The sequence below is a fragment of the Engraulis encrasicolus genome, chromosome 2 (assembly GCF_034702125.1).
Source record: "Engraulis encrasicolus isolate BLACKSEA-1 chromosome 2, IST_EnEncr_1.0, whole genome shotgun sequence".
Classification (NCBI taxonomy): Eukaryota; Metazoa; Chordata; class Actinopteri; order Clupeiformes; family Engraulidae; genus Engraulis; species Engraulis encrasicolus.
The window spans coordinates 14,008,788-14,032,828 of NC_085858.1; the positions used below are offsets into that span (position 1 = coordinate 14,008,788).

Here is a 24,041-nt window from a genome sequence, read left to right on the forward strand (position 1 = left end):
CACACACACACACACACTGAGACTCTCACAGACACATGGCACAGGCAGAGTGGTAAATCCAGTATAACCGTAGCAAATTTTAGCACACATACCTGTACACACACACACACACACACACACCCTCAGTTCCGCTCCATCTCTGAAATACACTGTCACACTCGACCCCAAGGCATGAATTTGTGTCTGCAGCTCATCCTGACCCTGCTTTGTCTGCATGGTAAGTGGCATGTGTGTATTGGGTGTATGTATGCATGTGAGTGTGCATGTGTAAATGTATGGTTATTGTGTTTTTCACTGTTTTCACAGAGCTACTGAGAAGAGATTTACAGTAGAAGAGTTTCGCAGTGGGAGATTTTTTTTCAGTAAAGCCGGTTGAACAGTGTTTTTTAACATTGGAGTCGGAACCAGTGTTCTCAAGTCTAACTCTTTGGGAGTGAGACTCACTAATTTTGGGCCGTTCTCACTCTATCTCACTCCACACTTTGTGTTTCTTCCCTCCATGGAACATCCATGAGGCGAATATTCCAAATCAATAACACCACTATTGCATAGCTATACAATAGCCTAATCGGATCTTTTGGGAAGGGCTAAGTTATGTGCATCCAAAATCACACCCACGCTTTTGTGCAACGATACTTTTACGCCGTACATTAGTGTGAAATCATTGTAATGGCAGTGGAAAGAGTATTAGCCAAGCTTTTTGTAAATTGACACATTCATGAGAAAAAGAGCCAGTGGATCATTGATGAGAAGCTTTTGGGAGGCAGCCGCTGTGTGTCAGTACACTGGTTAGCCCCCGCCTCCAAAAACTGTCATTCTCAGCCCTGGTCAAAACTTGAGAGCCCTGGTTGGAACTCCTTCTTCGGGGGTTGTCTGGAAATTCAAATGGGGTCGCCTGGTGTGAACAAAAGAATACTGATATATATTACTAATTATTATAACAAAATAACTAAATAAAATTGAGATTGACTAAAAACCTGAAAAAATATTGAATGACACTATACTATTATTATTATTATTATTATTATTATTATTATTATTATTATTATTTAATTATGACAGGGACCTCCTGACCAGTTATGTGGCCTCCAAAACCTTAGCAGCGCCGAAACATGTGCATTTTTTAGAATGGGGGACAAATTATGGATTTTTAGATGAAAAGTTGATTATACTACCATGTTTTATTGATTATATGTGAGTGTTCAGTTGCCTCTCATGAATCAAACCCACACTGTGGATGTGACACTCAGGGCAGTCATGGGTGAGCGGTTAGGGCGTCAGACTTGCATCCCAGAGGTTGCCGGTTCGACTCCCGACCCGCTAGGTTGGTGGGGGAGCAATCAACCAGTGCTCTCCCCCATCCTCCTCCATGACTGAGGTACCCTGAGCATGGTACCGTCCCACCGCACTGCTCCCAATGGGGCGCCACTGAGGGCTTCCCCCTTGCACGGGTGAGACATAAATGCAATTTCATTGTGTGCAGTGTGCAGTGTTCACTTGTGTTCACTTGTGTGCTGTGGAGTGCTGTGTCACAATGACAATGGGAGTTGGAGTTTCCCAATGGGCTTTCACTTTTTCTTTCACATGTGTAGACTAGTGTTTCTCAACAGGGGCTCTAAAGCCCCCAGGGGTCGTTGGGGAGCCCTGTTGAGAACGATACAGTTGAGAGGGGGCGATAGTAAGTTGCCATTGAGGGGCATTAGTCCATTTTATTTTTTAATTCCGTGGGGGGTGGTTAGCAGCCTTATGCTGAGGTCAAAGGGGTGTTGGGAGGCTTATGATGAGGTTCAGGGTTCATAGTTCAAAAAATGTTGGGAACCACTGGTGTAGACTATTTGTGTTTGTGTGTGTGTGTGTGTGTGTGTGTGTGTGTGTGTGTGTGTGTGTGTGTGTGTGTGTGTGTGTGTGTGGGCGGGCGGGCGTACGTGCGTGTGCAGCTGGTGCATGGGCTAAGGACAAGTGTAGTTGGCAGGACGTGCTTGACCATTTGAACTTGACGTCCAATAAGGATAAGCTGATCTTGACGCGACCCGGCGAAGACTGGAGGATTCCCATCACCGTCTATCTGGACGTCTATTTCTTCGCTATTACGGCTGTAGGCTGCATATTACATTAAATTGCATTGCAGTTAGCGTATTTAGGTACAGGCTATTGGCTACTGCCCATGCCTATTTCTACACTATTCAGCAGAGATGTGGACTTGTGACTAGTGACTTGGCCTTGAGTCAGACTTGAGTCACAAATGACTTGACTTGAGAATTTACTTGGCCATATTAGGAATGATTTGTGACTTGACTTGACTGGTACGGTATTGTGACGTGCAAATTAGTGACTTGGTCCCATCTCTGATATTCAAGCTATGGTCCACTCCATATACTTGTATGACATCATATTACATTACGTAACTAACACTTAAAGTTATTTACGGTAGGTATTTAGGTGCATGTTTATTTCTACGCTATTCACGCTATTGTGGTCCATAAATTACATTGCAGTACATTTGCTAACGCTTTCAGTCACACATATGCAGGGTATCGGTTACAGCACGTCTACTTCTAAACTTTCCAGGCTGTGGTACTAAATCATATTAAACAAAGCAGATGTTTTTACCCATTCATACATAGCATTACACTACATTAGAGTTGCATACATGGTTCTGCAAACCTCCACCAGGAGGGCTTAGCTCCACACATCAAGACTAGATCAGCTCTGAGGTGTGTGTGTGTGTGTGCATGTGCGTGTGTGTATTCGTGTGTCTGTGTGTGCGTGCGTGCGTGCGTGTGTGCACGTGCGTGCGCGCGTGTGTATGTTTGCGTGCGCGCGTGTGTATGTTTGCGTGCGCGTGTAATGTGCACATCTGCAGGAAGATGACACCCAAACCTTCACACCGTACATATGGATTGAGGCTGTGAGTATCTCTTTTCCTCTATTTCCTCTCCCTCTCTCTTTTCTCTCTTTTCCTGCTTCCTGTATTTCTTAATGCTCTCTTCTTCTCTTCTTCGCTGTGTTTCCCATATATTGATTTAAAAAATGCTGTCTGGACATTTTTGGACAATTGTATGTACAGTACACAACTTGGACACTTGTAGTCTACCAACGGCAATGCAATGCTCTAATTCCATTTAACTGTATTTTAAAAGTGCTAGATTGGATAGCAGTGCCACTTAAAATTGTCCAGTGGTTAAAGGGACACTGTGTGAGATTTTTTGTTGTTTATTTCCAGAATCCATGCTGCCCATTCACTAATGTTACCTTTTTCATGAATACTTACCAACACCATCAAATTCTAAGTATTCATTATGACTGTAAAAAATGCACTTTTCATACATGAAAAGGGAGATCTTCTCCATGGTCCGCCATTTTGAATTTGAATTTCCAAAAATAGCCATTTTTAGCTGCAAAAATTACTGTAATTGGACCATACTAGAAAATATTTGTTTATTACTTCGTAAACTTTCATGCAAAGATCAAATTTGGCAATAGGCAGCCCAGTTTCAATGAGCAGCATAGTTGCAGTACCTTTTTTAACCATTTCCTGCACAGTGTCCCTTTAAAACAATTATGTGATGAAAGACATGCTGCCAATCAACAAAATGTGTATAACAATACAATTAACAATGTGACCAGTATGTATAGCAACCAGTGGGCGCCAATAAGTGAATTTGCACATTACAGTAGGGCCTGCGGCATGAATCACATTGTCCAATCCCACAATGGCAGGTGTAGGTTAATTAGGTGACATAGCCTACTTATAAAACAGACACATTGCCGGTTCAATTCTCACCTATGGTATGTATACATCTGAATGGATTACACCACATCATGACACATTACAACAAAGTGACCTCTTTGGCAGAGGTCTGCACTCTCTGAGGGCATTTATAGTTCCTGATGTTTCCTGTCACTTGACTGCAGACATGGGCCAATAAGCTGCTCTCCTGGCAGCCAGACCAGTTCTGTGGGATCGAGGAGGTGTCTGTTCCTCGGGAGTTGCTATGGAAACCGGATCTGTTTCTTTACGAGACGTAAGTGCCATGTGGCTGCCTGTCTACCTGTCAGCCTGTCTGTCTGTCTGCCAGTCTGTCTGTCTACCCTGTCGGCCTGCCCCTGCTGGAGAACCCTTAAAAGTTCTCAGAGGAACCTATATGAGACAAAATATTTCTTGGAAAAAACTGTGTTCGTAGAGCAGTGGTTTTCAAAGTAGGGCCCGTGGACCCTAGGGGGGCCTAGAGGGCCGCAGCAGGTTGCCAGAGCCGGTCTCTGTTCTGTCAAATCAAGCATGGTAATGGGACTGACATGGTTTGGTGCAGCATGAATGCCGTCAGCATTTGGAAGTTGAATTTCACCAAAAGAAACATGCATGTCAACATGCACTTTGACTACTGAAAGAGATCATGATCCACTCTATGGGAGTTTAGGGCTGGACAGGGATATAAGACAGGGTCAGGCATTTTCAGTGGAGACTAGTCCACCAGGCATCAGAGAGACAATGAAGCATATGATGACATTTAAGTAATCTAATATGAGCTATGTTGACAGCCAAAACGCTACATTTATATCTCATTGGCTGTGTCTCAAATGACGCACTTTTGTCAGTACACTGACATTCAGTGCAAAGTGCACACAGTGCACTGAGGTCTTTAGTACATATAGTGTTGTGGAAAAATTTGAGCACTATGCACTGTGCCCTCGCTGGAAGTGACGGCTGAGCATGGCATTAGCTCGCCAAAATATGAGATGGTTACTGTTTACAATGCACAGCGTCTGGTGCTTGTATTTGCATGTCCTTCACCCCAAAGGACAACAATCACAAATGCAATACTTTGGTTGGCATGAAAAGGTTGGTGTCCCATCAACATAACTAACAGAATTAGGAGACTGTTGACCAAACTCTTCTACTGAAATGAATGCCACATTTCCTCCGTGTAATTGTCAACATGGCCGCTGTTTAGTGCGTGCAGTGTCCATCATTCAAGCACTGCATTTTTCCGCCATTGTTAGGGGATCATCCTGGCACTTTCAGTGCACTGGCTCAACTGAAATTTTCATCGTGAGCGCCCTAGGCACTGAAAAACAGTGCCTGAAGTGCACAAGTGCAGCATTTGAGACACAGCCACTGTCTTGGAGACTGTCATGAACAGAATTCACTGTGTACCATATGGCAATCCAGCCATGGATTTGAACTTAGTGTCTACTCACTTTTGTGATGTGCACTTTCAGACATTAATTTTAATTTGAGTGAACAATACATTGAAGCGGCTATATAAGCCAATGTGTAAAAAAGGATCATGATCTCAGAAATTGCTGGAAAAAAGCATGTCACATCAGACATGGAGTCAAGGGATAGTGTGAGCAATGTTGAAACAGGATGTTGAAAAGAGGCACTGCCACTAAAGGCCTGGGTGTGTCTTGTCAAACACACAACAGCCACATTAGGCGCAAACAACATTATAGAGGAAAATGCTCAAATGGCACTTAACCATTATAGGGCACTTAACGTACTGGTACATTTCCAATGTTCTCCATACTCTGCTCCATAGCTACAGCCTATATCTAATTTGCTGAGAAGGAACAACTGTTTCTCAAAACCATCGTGGTGTGTGTTTATTTAATTAATTCTGCTAAATTCTGTCTTGCGATCTTATTTTTTAACCTATACTGATATTAAGCTGATATTGTACTTTGATATTGTACTTACGATATTTTAAGATTTGGAATGTGTGATTGTGTTTTGGACTCCAGTTTGGAGGTTTACTTTTTCTCTGGTGTGTCTGTGATCTACTGTGTTATGTACGTAGTTCTCGGCAGTAACTTAGCTGGTTGAAATTTCCCATGGCTAAGTGTTTGGCAATAACGTTGCCATTCTGTGCCATATTCCATTCCATTCCTATTCCATATTCTATGCTGGTGCATTTATTACCTAAGCAGCATACATTCCTACCCTTTTGACAGGAAGTGATGTAATGTTTGTCCACAGGACGGAGCGTTCCCAGGACATCACAGGAAGTCCCTACATCATGCTGAAGCACGACGGCACGGTTGTCCTTGACGGCACTCGGAAGGTCGTCTCCACCTGTGCTATGGACGCATATAAGTTCCCCTTCGACAGCCAGAACTGCACCTTCACATTCATCTCGGCCATTCACTCAGGTAGACCACAAGAATTCAATTCAATTCGATTTCAATTCATTAGGGCCCATGTAATTCAAACATATAGGTTGCCATTTCATGCATTGTACCAAAGTTAGACTTAAGCTTACATCTGCAGTCCCTTTCAGGACATTAAACATCAAAAACATGAATATACACATGAATACAATAAATAAATCACTCATACACATATACAATAAACAAATCACTCACATTAGTGTCCACTACAGTCCAACCAAAACAAAATCGTCAGTAACTGATAAATGATAAAAGGAACGGTCATGCAATTCATGTTTTAACATTTCAAAACCGTTCCAGTCATTCTAGAGTTTTAACAGTGTCTCTATCTCGAAAGCCCTTGAAGACTTTGTTTTGTTTTGAAATTACGGAAGATAAGCAAGCAAGCAATAAATAGGACTTAAGGATTCCAGTAAGTGGGACTTGCTGGGGCCCACTTAATAAATAACTCAGGTAGAACATAACATCAGTCCCTGAGCACTACACTGGTCTTTCTCTCCTCTCTCTCTCTATCACTCGGTCTCTCTCTCCCTCTCTCTATCCCTCATTCCCTCTCTCCTTCCTGACATCCAGATAGTACAGCAGTTGAGCCCCCTCATATGAATGCATGAAGCCCCCTTTGTTTGCTCCTTACAGCAATCATTTAAAATGCGGTGATATCCTCAATTTGACCTTGGAGAATGTTAACCCCTTAGCGCAGAGCCTACATGTATGTAATAACCTTACTGTCACTAAAATTGTAATGATGATGTCTTAATCTGTTATTTAAAGGGACACTGTGTGAGATTTTTGTTGTTTATTTCCAGAATTCATGCTGCCCATTCACTAATGTTACCTTTTTTCGTGAATACTTACCTCCACGATCAAATTCTAAGTATTCATTATGACTGGAAAAATTGCACTTTTCATACATGAAAAGGGGGATCTTCTCCATGGTCCGCCATTTTAAATTTCCAAAAATAGCCATTTTAAGCTGCAAAAATGACTTGACTTGGACCATACTAGAAAATATTTGTTTATTACTTGGTAATCTTTCATGTAAATATCAAATTTGGCGATAGGCAGCCCAGTTTCAATGAGCAGCATAGTTGCAGTACCTTTTTTGACCATTTCCTGCACAGTGTCCCTTTAAGGCTGTCGATACTGTCATAGCAATGTCGTTATGATGTAGTTGAGTATTTTCAGCAAATAGTGAATAGTCCCGCCAGCAACCCCATCTGCAATGAGAGGCTACGGTCATCAATATGACTATTATTGTCAGCCAAAATGAGTGTATTTGAGAATTTATATGTGATTCCTGCGTGCTGAACATTTCCATGTTTCTAGGCACTGGTGACCTTTCAAATCTCAAGGTCATCAGAGGTCATATTGAACTTACCTCCTCCATCTTTAAAGTGTTACAATTTCAACGTGAATCATATCTGTGAAGACAAGGAGCTGTGCCTGGTTCCCTCGTCCAACTCGTCTATGGTGACCTTGAAGAGCCGCAACATGTCCAGCACAGACGAATGGGAGTTCATCAATGCTACTGTGGAAGCCAAGACCCTCAGCTACCAGGAAGGGATGTGGAGTGCAATTGTGTATACGGTAAATAATAATAATAATAATAATAATAATAATAATAATAATAATAATAATAATAATAATAATAACTAGACTGCATTTTCTCGCAGAAAAGTTAGTATGCTTGCCCATCATGCATGCGTTGCCCTTCACGCATGTGTTGCACTTCCAACTTTGACCTCTTGATGGCCCCTACATCGTTTGAGGTAGGCTACCCCTGTGAAAAGTACAAGCTGCACTCGGCAGACCGAGCTGCACGTTCAGGCATTTGAATGGACTGTTTTGAGTGGGTCTGCTGAACGAATGCATCATAGAAGAATAATAACGATAAAAAAACGGTCGGATAACAATAGCCAAGCATGATAGGCATTAGACAAGCATACTAAAAACTAGATTGCATTCTCGCAGAAAATGCTGGAAGCGGGCTTGCCTTTTGGGGCAGAGCTGAGCAGTTTTATTTTTGATATCTCTATACCTAAATCAAAAACAAACTACTATTGTAAAAACAAAGCCATCCACCCAGTCAGAAGTTATGGGCCAAACAATACAGCCATCTTGAAAGTGTTGTAGCTCCGCGTTTTGGGTCTGAGTGGGATTCAAACTCACAACCTCCATATCTCTAATCCAGCACCTTTATCATTGAGCCAAGCAGCTGGCTGTCATAAACATTCCAGCAAGACAATATCACATTGCATTGAAGAGCTGAACAATAGACTTCTAGAATGGTACGTGCTCGTTAAGAATAGAATGTTGAGAGAAAGTGACAGTTGAGATGGAACCTTTTATTGGCAGCACCTGTTCTGATGGACTGTATGGCAGTTAGTATTGTACTCTAAGGCAGAGGGCAGAATCACAACAGTTTCTAGTTTTTACCTTGCTGTTGTTAATTTTTTTTAAAAAGAATTGGCACATGTCCTGCTCATAGATTGGAGTCATATCCGTGATCTTTCTAACAGTCGTTGAATGAAGCTTATACTATAGGTTAAACGGTTCAGTAACAAATTGACCTCTTGTGGAAGATGCGCTGACCTCTTAAGAAAGGCACTTCAAAAACGAATAGGAAAAGCCATTGGGCCAGCCCAGCAATTTTTATACAACTGCCATTTAAAAAGTAATGGAAATTGGGACGTGATCTTTTCACCGTTTGGAGTCATCTTCTAGAGCTCGCTAAAAATGCTTCAACTAAACTTCTAGGTGAAAGTGTTGATGTTTTATTAACGAAAAGGCCTCCTACACAGAGGCGCAACTACTCTTTTCTGGGGGGGTATGCAAGAACAATTTTGGTGTGCCCCCTCCCCAAAAAAAACGCTAAATAATTATTTGGCGCCCTCCAACGCCCTCTCTTTGGCGCCCCCTCTCTCTGGCGCCCCCCTGCAACGCATATGTCGCATATACTGTAGTTGCGCGCGCCCCTGCTCCTACACTCTGATCTGTAGAGTGGACGGAGCTCTCTCCCTGAAGGTTCTACCATTGTTTTCTATGGGGACCCAAACACAAAATCGCCAAAAACGGAAAAACGACAAGAGACACGGACACGGACACGCTATATCAGAACAAATGATCTTCAAGCCGAGCCGGTCGTTTTAGTGTTTGAACGGTGTCTCTATCTCGAAAGGCCTAGGAGGAGATCCATTTTCTTACAGCCCTGCAGAAGAGAAGCAAGCAAGCAAGAAACTGTACTTAGGGATTATAAGTGGGACTTGCTCTGCAAGCCCGCTTAATAACATGCCTAGATATAACTCAGCATGTGGAGTGAATAGTGTAAGCTTATTCGGTAAATAAGAAAGTACAGCCCTGCCACTGCCAGTGTGGCATACATGTAAAGTTGTTGCCTGTAAATGCGTTCATGAGTGTGTGTGTGTGTGTGTGTGTGTGTGTGTGTGTGTGTGTGTGTGTGTGTGTGTGTGTGTGTGTGTGTGTGTGTGTGTGTGTGTGTGTGTGTGTGTGTGCACGCATGTCTCTGTGTGTTATAGATCAGCATCCGCAGGGTGTCCCTGCTGCATGTGCTGACCTTCATCTTGCCCATCCTCTTCCTCCTAATTCTGGACGTCGCCTCCTTCTTCATGTCGGACACACGCGGGGAGAAGATGGGATTCAAGGTCTCATATTTGTATTCTATATTCCATACAAATAACAGCAAACAAATGTATGGACATTAGCTGTGGGAGTGATAATTATATTGTAATGTTGCTGGTGTCCTGTAAAGCTACTGGTATAGTTCATGCCAGTACTGTCGCCAACCAACATGAACACCATTAATTATGTCATTGAAGAGACCCGACTAGTTATGGTGGCCCGCGGCCATTTGCCAAAAAAATGCAATCTCTCTTATAAACAGCAAAGAGCACAGTTCCAAAAATATGGGGACAGTGCCTACATCTGAATACAAAAAAAGACTGTATGTACTGTATGTATTTCTCACGATGATCAGCAGTCTATCAGCAGCAACCATCAGTTGTGGTAGATGGAGAAAAACTTGATGTGGTTGATCATTTTAAATATCTTGGGGTAACCTTTGACTCTTGTCTCAATTTTAAACAACATGTTAAAAAAGTAACACACAAAGTGAAAGTGAGTTTGTCTCATTTTAAACACATCAGACCTTTTCTACCAATGGAGGCTGCAAAGCTTTTTATGCATGCAATGATATTTAGTCATATTTCTTACTGCTACTCAACATGGTCACACACATCAGAGAGCACTCTAAAACCAATTAAGTCTCTCTTTAAGAGATCACTCTCTTCAAGAGTTCTTGATAAAAAGCCCATATGTCACCACTACTGCAACATTGTCAAGAAATATCAACTACTGCACTTTGATAGCTACCAGCTGTTTCTTGATGTCTGTCTCATTTTTAAGGTTTTGAATGGGCTAGCTCCTCCACCATTACAAGAGTTCATTGTCAACTTTAACACCTTCAAAGCCAATCTTAAACAGTGGCTGAAAATCAGATATGCACCCATTAATTATTAGAGTTAACATTTGTTTTGCTTTCACATTTATTTTTGATTTTTTTACTTGTATATTTACTTTACTTTTACTTTTTAAATTTGTCATGTACCCAATGTTAGTTTCGTGTGTAGGCCTAAATGTCCTCTGTCATGCAGTAGGCTAGGCTAGTTTATTTTCTTGTTATGTGTTTTAGTGTGAGTAGGCTACCTAGGACAACAGATGAAATTTAGCATCTAAGTCTGGCATTTTAATATTGAAGCTCTCAAGCTGATGTATTGATTAATTTGCATTGTCCTATCCAAATAAACAAATGAATGAATGAATGAACATAAACTAAGTATTAGCCAGCATTAGCTTAGCATTAACACTAATTAGCAGCTGGGCGTTCCAAGACAGTGGCCTAGTGTGGTTCCTGTCCCTAGGTGCTGTCCAGGGGTAGCCCATTGTCTCCCTCCTTTACTTTCAAAAAGGGATTTTTTTCAGGTCAGGCAGATACCACTATAGTTGTTAGCTAATGCTAGAAGAATATAAAATTGTTGGTAACCTTGTGGCTGCATTTTGAATTACTTTTTCTTTTCAAGGTCACGGTGCTGCTGGCCATGTCAGTCCTGCTGCTCATCCTCAACGACACACTACCCAGCAAACCCAGGAGGACACCCCTCATAGGTCACACACACACACACACACACACACACACACACACACACACACACACACACACACACACACACACACACACACACACACACACCCACACACACACACACACACACACACACACACACACACACACACACACACACACACACACACACACACACACACACACACACACACACACACACACACACACACTAAACATTTTAGCAAAAGAAATGAGTGACCAGCCTAGCATGCCTGCCTAGCAACCAATAAGAAAGTGGCATAAAACACCCCACCCCACACACCCCTACAGGGTCATTAATATGCAGTAGGCAATCAGTATGTGTACGTATATGCAGGAGATAAACTATGTAATATATACGTATCTAAACCCCTTAGCGCACAGCCTTTGTTATAACCTTACTGTCACCAAAATTATAATGGCTATGTCTAAATCTGTTACTTAAAGGGTGATGCCACTATTTTGGGGCTTAATACAGTTAAAATCGTTGGCTGGGGTTTATAAAGGTGGTAAAGTGTCTTATTTTTCATGTTAAGCGTTGTCTTGTTTTAAGACAAGTTAAAAGAGGTAGTATGTCGCTATGTCAATGGATCCGTGTAGCATTGCTACCCCAAAATAGTGGCATACCCCTTTAAGGCTCTCAGCAATGTCATAGCAATGTTATTATGATGTAGTTGAGTAGAAAATAGTGAATAGGCCCGTCAGCAACCCCATCTGAAGTAAAAGGCTACTAGATACTACTCTACTCTATATATAATACCTTAACATGTGTCCTGACCTGTGCTCTGCTCTGTCCAGCTGTGTATGTCATCATATCGTTTGGCTTCATGCTGCTGAGTCTGCTGGAGAGTATCCTGGTGGGCTACCTGATAGACAGCGGAGAGACCCAAGGCTGTGATACCTCCCGGTGGTGCAATATGGAGAAGGGTGTCGACCCACAGCAGGGTGACACAGGAGATGGTATGCAGCACAGTGCAAGACCACACTTCATACACACACCGCCACACACACTGACACTAGCTTTGCAACATGACAAAGCAAATACATTGGCTACGTTTAGATGAGCCATTTAATTCAGAATTAACTCACTTTTATTCTGAATAAAGCTTAATTCAGCTTTGAAAAAGTCGAGTGAACACATCACAATTTGGAATTAAATGAAAGATCAAAGTAAACTCGACGAAACTATTTAATTCTGAATTATTCATTCTGAATTAAAAATGTCAGGTAAACTTAGCCAATATCACCCTAAGAACGGCATGACGTGGGCACAACGCAATGTCCCCAAGAGAATGCCGTCACAACATGTCATGACAACATAGCACATTATCACTCTGACAACAACATAAGACCTTGACAAGACATTATCACAATGGCAGTGGCATCACAACATTAGGGCAGTCATGGGTGAGCGGTTAGGGTGTCAGACTTGCATCCCAGAGGTTGCCGGTTCGACTCCCGACCCGCCAGGTTGGTGGGGGGAGTAATCAACCAGTGCTCTCCCCCATCCTCCTCCATGACTGAGGTACCCTGAGCATGGTACCGTCCCACCGCACTGCTCCCCATGGGGCGCCACTGAGGGCTGCCCCCTTGCACGGGTGAGGCATAAATGCAATTTTGTTGTGTGCAGTGTTCACTTGTGTGCTGTGGAGTGCTGTGTCACAATGACAATGGGAGTTGGAGTTTCCCAATGGGCTTTCACAACATGAAAACAACATATCTCTGACAACTCTGCTTATGCCTCTGCATAACATCTTGACAACACAACACAACATCACTCTGCAGCATTATAACATGACACATCACCCTGACAACAGCCTTACACCTTCACAACACAACACAACACAACACAACACAACACAACACAACACAACACAACACAGCACAGCACAGCACAGCACAGCACAGCACAACACAACACAACACAACACAACACAACACAACACAATCCAGACAAAAGCATCACAACCTGACAACACAATACTGCAATGACCTGACCCTGACAATGACATGCTATCTTTTCAACTCAAGATCACCACAACATGACAAACAAAACATCTCTCTGGCAATGGCATAACACCTTAACAACGTCATGCAACGCCATGATATCTTTGATAGCACGTGATGACAATATCACAATATGACAGCACAATTATACATTGATAATGGCATAACTCTGTGACAACACATCAACATTGGGTAGGAATGGGTACTACATGTTGAAGTACTGTATTATAGCCTACTTTATGCACTTTGGTGAGTTTTGAACTGTTTTTATATGGGCTTTATAAATAAGACTTACCTGCGAAATGTGAATGAATGGAGAAGGGGGCTCCCCTCTTTTTTTGTCAATTTTATCAACTGATTTTAGTAGTATGATTTGTATAATTTGTGTGAAATATGATTTCATCCTGACATTTCAAATCTGGTCCTTGATTGATGTGTCACTTCATATTCTCACAGTTTTAGTCCATTTTTGGCAGAGCTGGGCGAGTTCTCCATTGACTGAAGGCACCTACACTACCTACACAAGATGGATGCTGCACTTGCCGTTTTCCAGTGCTGTAGGGAATTGCCTTGCTCACCTCTAATCTAATGTTCTACCTCTATGGTTTGTGATATGTTTGTCGGGGCAGGAAACAGGAAGTCTGTGGACGAGGTCATTTGTGTGGCCAATGGAGAATGTCAGCAGGAGGCCACACCCATGACAGAGAACACCGAGAAGTATGAGAGGGGCGACCCTGTACCCCTCCAGAGGGATGAGGGGGGCGACTATGTACCTCTCCAGCGGGATGAGGGGGGCGACCCTGTACCTCTCCTCCTGCGCCTCATCCTCCAGGAGCTCCAGAGGGATGCACAGCAGAACCAACCCCCCATCCAGAACCGGAACTCTGTGGTGCGCTACATCAACACCACTTTCTTCATACTCTACCTGCTCTCCATCTCCATCTTCCTCCCCACCCTCTTCCTCACCTGGATGGCTTAAACAGGCAGGGGAGATTAAAGGTGCAGTGTGTAAGTTGTAGTTTACTTCCAGAGTTCATGCTGCCCATTCACAAATGTTACATCTTCTGTGAATGCTTAGGTATCTGTTGCGCTTAGTGCTTGGAAATTGAATGTTGGTCGCAAAATCAGCTGGTTGCGATGTCCAATTAAATATTATTACAATTAAATAGGCCTATAGAATGTGAGTGAGTGAAAATTAGTTTAAGTAATATATTCACTTTTTTATGTCCAAACGGCGTGAAACTTTGCGCTGCAACCCGCCGTACCACCGCCAAGTCACCTTCCAACTTTGAGATCTTTTGGTGCTGTGCTGTGGGAGTTATGTTTGTCAAAGAGATACAATCGCGGAAATACAGACAGACGTTTCTTGAATTATTACCTAGATAGATGCTGCTCTCATTATTTTGCGTATCCTTAAATTCGAGTCCTGTGACATCATCAGACCTGGGAAATAAATGGTGATTAGAAGCTCACAGAGGGCTATGGCCAGTAGGGTGCATCAAACCCCCCTATGACAAAACATTGCCTAAGCTGTATAGTCAATGTCCAGTAAAAAACATGCAGTGCAAAATATTTTGAAATTTGGATGAAGACTGTTGGCTCACCAGCCTCATGAAAATAAAAAATAATAGTGATTGCATGTCAGGGTAAAATTCCATAGGCCTATGCATACGTATACTGCATACTGTATGCCGTGTTGCCAGATGTGTGTGGCCATTTCCAACCCAAACGATGCTCAAAAACCGCCAAGAGGCACTAAATGCTGCCCACTTTGAACCAAACTGTATTGATTTCTTTGGCCATACATATACAGAAAAACCTGCCCAATGCCAGTTTTTGACCATTTTACCTGCAGACGGCCATCCCAAGCAGCCCAATTGGAGGGTATCCGCATAATCTGGGAACACTGACCGTATCTCCTGACACTAGCATCCCCTAGCTATGCATGCACATACTGCACATCTCCTCAAAAAAAGTGTTTCTGTAAAACTTTAATATCACTACTATATGATATATCATTAACTTTCCATATTCATACCTCAACGTGCTCATATCATTATTATATTATAAACTTTCTATGTTCATATTACTATTATATGATATGTTATAAACTGTCACTATATGATATGTTATACATTTTCTATAAGCTACCCATAACTCTGTTGACTTGTCACCTACATCAGTGTTTCCCAACCTTTTTTGTCTCACGTACCCCCTAAGCCTCTTAGTTGTGCCATGAGTACCCCCTAATTCATGTTCTATATCGCTTCTCTCTCCTGATGTCACTGCTCCATACATTTGTTATAATAATAACATTTTTCCGAGTACCCCCTGCAGTGTGCTCGCGTACCCCTAGTGCAGGGGTCGGGAACCTTTTTGGTGGAGAGAGCCATAAACGCCCATTTTTTTTAAAATATTTTTTTGTGAGAGCCATACCATTTTCGCCATTATTTCTAATGCTAATTGTCATGCACAGAAGGGAATAAAAGTAACGCTTGCATTGGGGACAAGAAGGGAGAGCTAACGAAAGAAGAACTAAAACTACTTGTAGATGTGCATTTAAGAAGCCACGCGCATGCATTACCTTAAGTTTCTATCTTTTATGCATCGGAGTTGCCAATGAGCAATGAGAATGACGGAGGTGCTTCTATTCTAGCCATCAGACAGACACAGGGAAGGTGCATGAGGAGGGAGGGAGAGAGAACTTCAAGACAGGATGCTCATCTTGGTCACGCTGACAATAGTTAACATTTTACAGTTGATATGTGGCTGACATGTCTATTTTTAGTAATTCGCGAAAATGCGCTACAAGCGCGTCCCTTACCGACATGCGTCCCCAATACAGAACGCATGATTTAACCGCCAAATAGGCTACAGGGCGATTCCGTATTTCAAGGGACGAATGGCAACCCTACGTTTGCCTTCGCATTGTGGCACCAGTTATCTCGCAATCACACTAAACTGGGAAAGACTTACGTCAGTTGATTCAGCAAAAGTTCTTCCTGTAATCGAGGGAGAAGTACAGCGCTGCATTTATATCCCTCACTTGCGTTTCCTCCACTTGATTTGCCATCATAATGGCACGGTCGTGAACAGTTTCTTTGTTTTGGATACAACCGTTAGCCAGCTGAACTTTAGGTAAAGCATTACGGATGGAATGTTATCTCACACGACACGACCCAGCGCTGGCACGGCATTGTCCAATAAAAAAACGCGTTTTTCATATCTGTACAGTAGCCTTCGTCGAAGGCCTGTGCTTGGCTCAGCTGATCGGACCTGGGATGGATTAAATGCGCGATCATACTTTATATTTTGAATATTATCTTAACTTTTCGATTTCAGTAGGTCCATTTTTAATTTAGTGCCGTAACAAAATTATTCATGGCTTATTGAGTAAACAAATGACAGGTTTGTCCGAGAGCCACATGCAGTTCCCAAAAGAGCCACATGTGGCTCGCGAGCCATAGGTTCCCGACCCCTGCCCTAGTGGTACACGTACCCCTGGTTGGGAAACACTGACCTACATGATTGAGAATTAGCAGACATACTATACTATATACTAGTATATACTATATACTATTGTATGTATTCAGTCATCCTGGTAACTTATGGTGCTTGCTATTCTGCCCTACAAAGCAAAAAGGCAGTAACTGTGCAGAGCTCCAAACTGAGTAAAATGACTTTAAAATGATACTTCAATCCAGTCTATGTAGTTTTGGGGAGATTATTGACATGCAGTAGTGTTGTTGCTTTATATTGCCACCCTTTATGCAGGTGAATCATTTTATTTGAATTTAAACTATGATATATATGTTATTAAAGTAAAAGTAACTCATTTTCGACAACAACGCAGTTGCTGCCTTTTTGCTTTGTAGGGCAGTATTGTGTAAGTGTCACAAATTACCTCTATCACATAGGCCTACTTATGTAGTCTACATACAGTACTGTGACTACAGAGAACAGGTGTTGCAGTTGTAGCCACTGCAGCATTGTATGGAGGGGGTTTCTTGTGCATGTGTGTCTGTGTGTGCATGTGTTTCTGTCCTGTGAAGTTACCATATGTTGTCCTATATTTCGTGGAGTTGTTGAAGAACAATGTGTCCAACAGTAATTTCACAGAGTGTGTATTGTGAACGAAAAAAGAAATATGCACACCGTAAAAAGCTTCCTTGTTTTATTGGATGAAAACACTTCATCAGGTGTCTGTAACGTGTAGATCTAATAGAGACTGTAGGAGATAGAACCCTCATCCATTCATACATCACACATTATACGAAGATATATACATAGTTTGACTTTTAAAGGGACACTGTGTGAGATTTTTAGCTGTTTATTTCCAGAATTCTTGCTGCCCATTCACTAATGTTACCTTTTTCATGAATACTTACCACCACCATCAAATGTTAAGTATTCATTATGACAGGAAAAATTGCACTTTTCATACATGAATGAAAATGGGGGATCTTCTCCATGGTTCGCCATTTTGAATTTCCAAAAATAGCCGTTTTTAGCTGCAAAAATCACTCTACTTGGACCATTCTAGGAAATATTTGTTTATTACTTAGTAAACTTTCATGTAAAGATCAAATTTGGCAATAGGCAGCCCAGTTTCAATGAGCAGCATAGTTGCAGTACCTTTTTTGACCATTTCCTGCACCGTGTACCTTTAAGTTATTCGGCTACACACATTAGTAAAGAATTCATTCCTGTACTAAATGTCAACCCAAAAATAAAAATATGAAGGAAAATGACAAGACGAACACATACTACACTGTAGTCCAGTGGTTCCCAAAATAGGGGCCGGGACCCCTTTGTGGGTCGCAAAGGCTTTGCAGAAGGGCCGCGGGATGTGGTTCATAAACTTGGGACATTGACAGTTAGGATAATTCCAAAAATTGGTTAGTAACTTCAAACACGCCCATTTTACCCTCGACCAATGACAGATGACAGATGGGGCGGGCCACATGAGGAGCAGAGCAGACCTACCATTTCCTCCCACTAGAGCAGGCTTGCTCCACAAACTTATCAGTAAAAGCTAGCCTGATAAACCAGACTAAGGTGCCGTTTCCACGTAGCTGGATATTTTTATATGTGGATATTTTTTTCTCCTGCTTGTATTGGTTTTGCATTGGTTTTGGCCTTCCGTTTCCACGTAGCAGATATTTAAAATCCAGGTATAAAAAGCAGGAGAAAAAATATCCTGTTTAGGGGGCTGAAACGCATTTGTTACAATGGAGAATTTTTTTTATCCACATGTTGCGTTTACACCTAGCAGGAGAAAAAAATACCCTGCTAAAAAAATATCCTGCTACGTGGAAACAGCACCTAAATGTGAGATTGGATGTGTAATTAAAAAAAAAAATGGCCGCCAGCGGGTGGCGCTAGTTCACTAGGCTAAGTAAAAGCACCATTTACGTATATAGTATAGTAACAGCAAAGCCATGATTTCAGCACTATAGGCCTATACTACAAAGCTGGTTCTGGATAAGTTACGGTTAAGTTAAGAGGTAAATCATCTGATACAAGAGCTTTTCTTAAGAAAATGAGGACTCCAGACCCTTCTATTAGATTTACCTCTTAACTTAACCTAAACTTATCCTGAACCAGCTTTGTAGTATAGGCCCTATGACTTTGAAAGGAGGTTTGGAAAGCCATGATGATGCAAGCTCTGTGGCCTGTATGCTCTGCTGTCTCTTTAGGAGAGAGGGCTTCCCTCTTCCACGCAGGGAATTCTCAATGACCTCACTGGCTCTCTTTGCCAGTAAACTCCAGTCTGTGTCTGCGTTGTTGCCTTATCTTCTTCATATGATATATTGACCAGAAAGGAGATCAATCAGACACAGCATGCAGCCAACTGCAGTTGCACACTTTGTCATAAACAGTGTCATACGCTGGTCCTACATGCTGAGCAGGGCTTGACATTAACTTTTTCTCTTGCTGGCCATTGTGGCTTGTGATTTCCCTGAGCCACTAGCCATTCAATTATTCTACTAGCCACAAATTTTATATTGTTTCTTTTTTCCCTAATCATGATGCTGTACATCCAACCTCAGAAGATGAGGTGCTAAAGCAAGAACATAAGTGCACAGCTTTCTACATGGAAATAAATCAAACGAATAGAAACAGTGTAACTGAGCTTTTTCTTGAACTTAAATGCAAACAATTAATACACAAGAATATACGTTATTCTGATATGTCATACCCTAGAATAAGCTACCTGCCAAATTGGCTAGTGACACTGAAATTATTACTATCCACAGCCAACTGCAGTTGCACACTTTGTCATAAACAGTGTCATACGCTGGTCCTACATGCTGAGTAAGGTATGTTGTACTTGCCTTTTACATCCACAAGGGAGAACTGTTGCCCTTTATTAGTCCTTGTGCACTAGGGCAGGTGTTTCACCCTCCCTCATATTCAAGGACCAGATTGCAGGCTATTGATTAAATTGTTAAACCTATACAAATAAACAAACCAATAAATAAGTCAATACACCTAAATTGACATGTTATTAAAGGATAGGTCCACCATTTAGGACTTTTAGTTCCTTTTCTGAATTATCTGCAGTGAAATGGAGTGGTTCTCACTGAATGTTTGCTGCTGTCCCTGCTATTTGACTTCTGGATTTTGCATCAACCTGCTTTTTGCTGTTGGGTGTGGGGGGTATTTCATGTTGAACTTTTTCATTTTCATCCTCTGATATTGTATATACAACTTTAAAATACCGGTAATAACAGAATTTGATGAAAAAAAGCCGGTGTCTTTTGAGAACTTCAAGATGTCATCAGCAGGGGGCGGTTGGTGGAACTGTTTGAACCAGGGATGTCAAACTCAGGCCAGGGGGCCACATCTGGTCTGCTGAGTCATTTATACGCCCCAGCGATCGCTTCAAATGTGTATTACAGGTGGTCCACATACACCATTTATGTAAACCGTAACAACACGTGAACATGAGTGTGTCACAGGATTATGAGTGGCAATTGAAACAGCTCAGTGTCATACGCTGGTCCTGCTGAATAAGGCATGATGTACTTGCCTTTTTCATCCACAAGGGGGAACTGTTGCCCTTCATTAGTCATTTTGCACTGGTGCAGGCGTTTCACTCTCCCTCAGACCTTTCACTCTCCCTCAATTCGCAGTCTGTTGATTTCTTTGGTAAACCTACATAAACAAACAAGTCAATAAATAAGTAAATACATCTAATTTGACAATAGATTAAAGGATATGTCTATCATTTAATGTCTACCAATTGGTCAAACGCAATTTCAAACTTCTGTGCTAACCCTGTTACATAGATTTTTGACAATAGAGTACTATTGACTCTTAAGACCTTTATTTCCTTTTCTAATTAGGCTATCTGCAGTGAAATGAAGTGGTTCTCACTGAATGTTTGCTGCTGCCCCTGCTGTTTGGCTAATTTGGATTTTATGGAAATCTGCTTTTTGCCGTTGGGGGTGGGGGGTATTTCATGTTGAACTTTTTCATTTTTAACCTCTGATAATGTATATACAACTTGAAAACGAAAACAGAATTTGGGAGAGAAAAAAGTCAGTGTCTTATGAGAACTTCAAGATGTCACCAGCAGAGGGCAGTTGGTGGAACTGCTTGAACCAGGGATGTCAAACTCAGGCCCGGGGAGCACATCTGGTCCGCTGAGCCATTTTATCCGCCCTCGAAATCGCTTCAAATGTGTATTACAGTTGGCCCACATACACCATTTATGTATACCGTAACAACACTTGAACAAGAGTGTGTCACTCACAGGAATATGTGCGGGCCCAGGCAAATGAAACAGCCCATTTTATCCGCCCTCGAAATCGCTTCAAATGTGTATTACAGTTGGCCCACATACACCATTTATGTATACCGTAACAACACTTGAACAAGAGTGTGTCACTCACAGGAATATGTGCGGGCCCAGGCAAATGAAACAGCCAACACTCATGTGCAACACAATACTTCCAGGCACATTTCAACTACCATATAGCCTACTATATAATTTGGGAAAGAGTGTGGAATTTAACTATTATTAGGTGCATGCACACACACATTTTAGCCCCCTTTTTTTTTTTTTTTTTACAAATAAATATTGAGTTTGGCCCACAACCAAACCTTCTCCACCTGTGGGGTAGCACCTGTGGGCAGTCATGGGTGAGCGGTTAGGGCGGCAGACTTGCATCCCAGAGGTTGCCGGTTCGACTCCCGACCCACCAGGTTGGTGAGGGGAGTAATCAACCAGTGCTCTCCCCCATCCTCCTCCATGATTGAGGTACCCTGAGCATGGTACCGTCCCACCGCACTGCTCCCCATGGGGCGCCACTGAGGGCTGCCCCCTTGCACGGGTGAGGCATAAATGCAATTTCGTTGTGTGTGTTCACTTGTGTGCTGTTGAGTGCTGTGTCACAATGACAATGGGAGTTGGAGGGTTTTTTTTTTCTTTGGAGTTCAGCCTGAGGGATCTCTGGCTATACGGTGCTATTGCAAACAGCAAACAGAGAGCTGGCAAACAGAGAGCTCTTGTCAAGGTGGTGGGAGGTGTAGGTAGGCACTACCTGAGAAAGCTATTGTGTAAAAGCGTGTATCAGACATCCCTGTTCACTGCCCATGAGATGTTCTGGGGGCATAGTATCTAGAAACAGTTGTCCCCAGCTGATGACCCTGCATCCAGGGACGGAACTATAGGGGGGCAAGCAGGGCATTTACCCTGGGGCCCGGGGCATGTGTGCCTTAATGACTATTGCAGGCTGTATGGAGGGGCCCTATAGGTGGTTTCCCTGGGGCCCTATGTGCAATTGTTCCGCCACTGCCTGCTGCTAAGGCAGACAAGGCACTGGTGGAGGTGCTGCATTTCTACAGCAGATCAGGAGTAGCCTAACACTGCCTGTTAATATTTATATTTGTATTTTACTTCAAGATATTATTAAACTTCATTCTTGGACTTGTTCCCAAAGTACTCATCTGCCTTTTCCCCCTCACTGCCAGCAGGAGGCTTTCTAAGCGTTGTAATGTCCAAAACAAAAGTCATTTTACATTATTTTTACATATTATGCATGCATGTTCCCTCAACCATTGGAAATTTGCATTGGCCATAGTGTTGAGATATTGCTTCGAGATACTGCAAATAGGCCACTGTAGCCCTAAAGTTGTTGGTTGATTGGTAGGCCTAAGTAGTTCCTGTTATTGAAAGAGATGATTGAAAGAGATGATTTTTTAAAAGTGGCCCCAACAAGTGCTCATTTTTACTGCAGCCCTGACATTACAGAAACAATCTATCAAGGTTTTTTATAGTTTGCATGCTTTAAATTGTTATCTATTTGACACAAACCACGATGTACGCAAGCATAATCAAATGTATCACATTATTTCTTTTTGCCTTTTTTGCTGGTTTGCTTGTTTGCATGCATCTTTCTTTCTTGCTTGCTTGCTGGCTTGCTTTTTCTTTCTTTCTTTCTTTCTTTCTTTCTTTCTTTCTTTCTTTCTTTCTTTCTTTCTTTCTTTCTTTCTTTCTTTCTTTCTTGCTTGCTGGCTTGTTATTACTTTCTTGCTTGCTTGCTTTCTTCCTAACCTTCAAGCACCAAACTTCAGAATCACATTTGAAAACTGTACGGCAGTGGAGTAAAACCTGCACAACAGCATCAGGACAATAGTGGTAATGTGTATAATGTGATCATATCTGGGTTCATGGTGCTTGAAATATAGCACATCAAACAGACCCATGACAGATTACCTTAGCCATGTGGTGCAATGAGACTGGGGATGTGCAGTGACATATTTACTTTAAATGGAAATGTGATGGCCAAGTGTTGTCAGCTTATTCTAGTGTGATTGCAGGCCAGTGGGGATATACTGTTGGATCCCAATAATACTTTGGGCACTTAAGACAATGTCACACGACTTCTAACATAAACCATAAGGCATGCATTTAGAAGATCATTTTAAAAAGACTAAGTGATAAGTGAAAAGTGCGTAAATGTTATTGTACAAATTGAAGCAAATTGGACAAATTATATAAGTGGTAGGACCCAGTCAGTGCATTAAACATGAAGACTTGTACTCAGAATTTGTGCGAGTCCACAAGGGGGTGGCACAAGGCTCCGTTTTAGGCCCCCTTTTATTCAATATGTACATGAAGTGGGACGAAATGTGTCTGATGCTAATACGCATTTTTATGCCGATGACACAATCATTTACTGCTTTGTCCTGCCAATGTGGTTGAATCACTGCATATGACCTTCAATGTCATCAAGCATACATTTCTACAGCTAAACCGACAACTCAATGCTGATAAGACTAAGCAAAGGCTGTTTCAAAGCCAAGGAAAATACTGTTCAACATTCCCACACACTAATAACCCTTGAGGGAAATGTAATCGAGGTGGTATACATTTGTATATTTATCTTGATATCTTGTTTGAGGACACACTGACATTCAATGCCCACATTGAAGATCTTGTAATGAAACTTAAACTAAAACTAGTTCTTTTTTAAATTTAGAAATACATTATTTTTTTCCTTTGATGTTAAGAAACCCATTGTCTCTGCAACGTTTGTATCCATTTTATACTATGCAGACTTCCTGTATATGAATGCGTTCAGCTCAATGCCTGAGTACTTGACTTGACTTGAAAGCTTTAATGTCCTTTAAAAGGCAATTTGATTTACAGCACAGCAGAATGAATGGCATAAAA

At 41.9% G+C, this 24,041-nt stretch overlaps 1 protein-coding gene across 1 annotated transcript; it reads left to right on the plus strand.

The window, feature by feature from the left end:
- Positions 1–2,854: 2,854 nt before the first annotated feature.
- Positions 2,855–14,533, plus strand: LOC134459392 (5-hydroxytryptamine receptor 3A-like; the record flags this gene model as incomplete). Its single annotated transcript, XM_063211739.1, has 8 exons — positions 2,855–2,908; positions 3,916–4,025; positions 5,978–6,150; positions 7,598–7,755; positions 9,705–9,830; positions 11,265–11,349; positions 12,146–12,307; positions 13,984–14,533. Coding segments are annotated over 8 exons (1,218 nt in total), but the record flags the coding sequence as incomplete, so codon positions are not given.
- Positions 14,534–24,041: the final 9,508 nt, after the last annotated feature.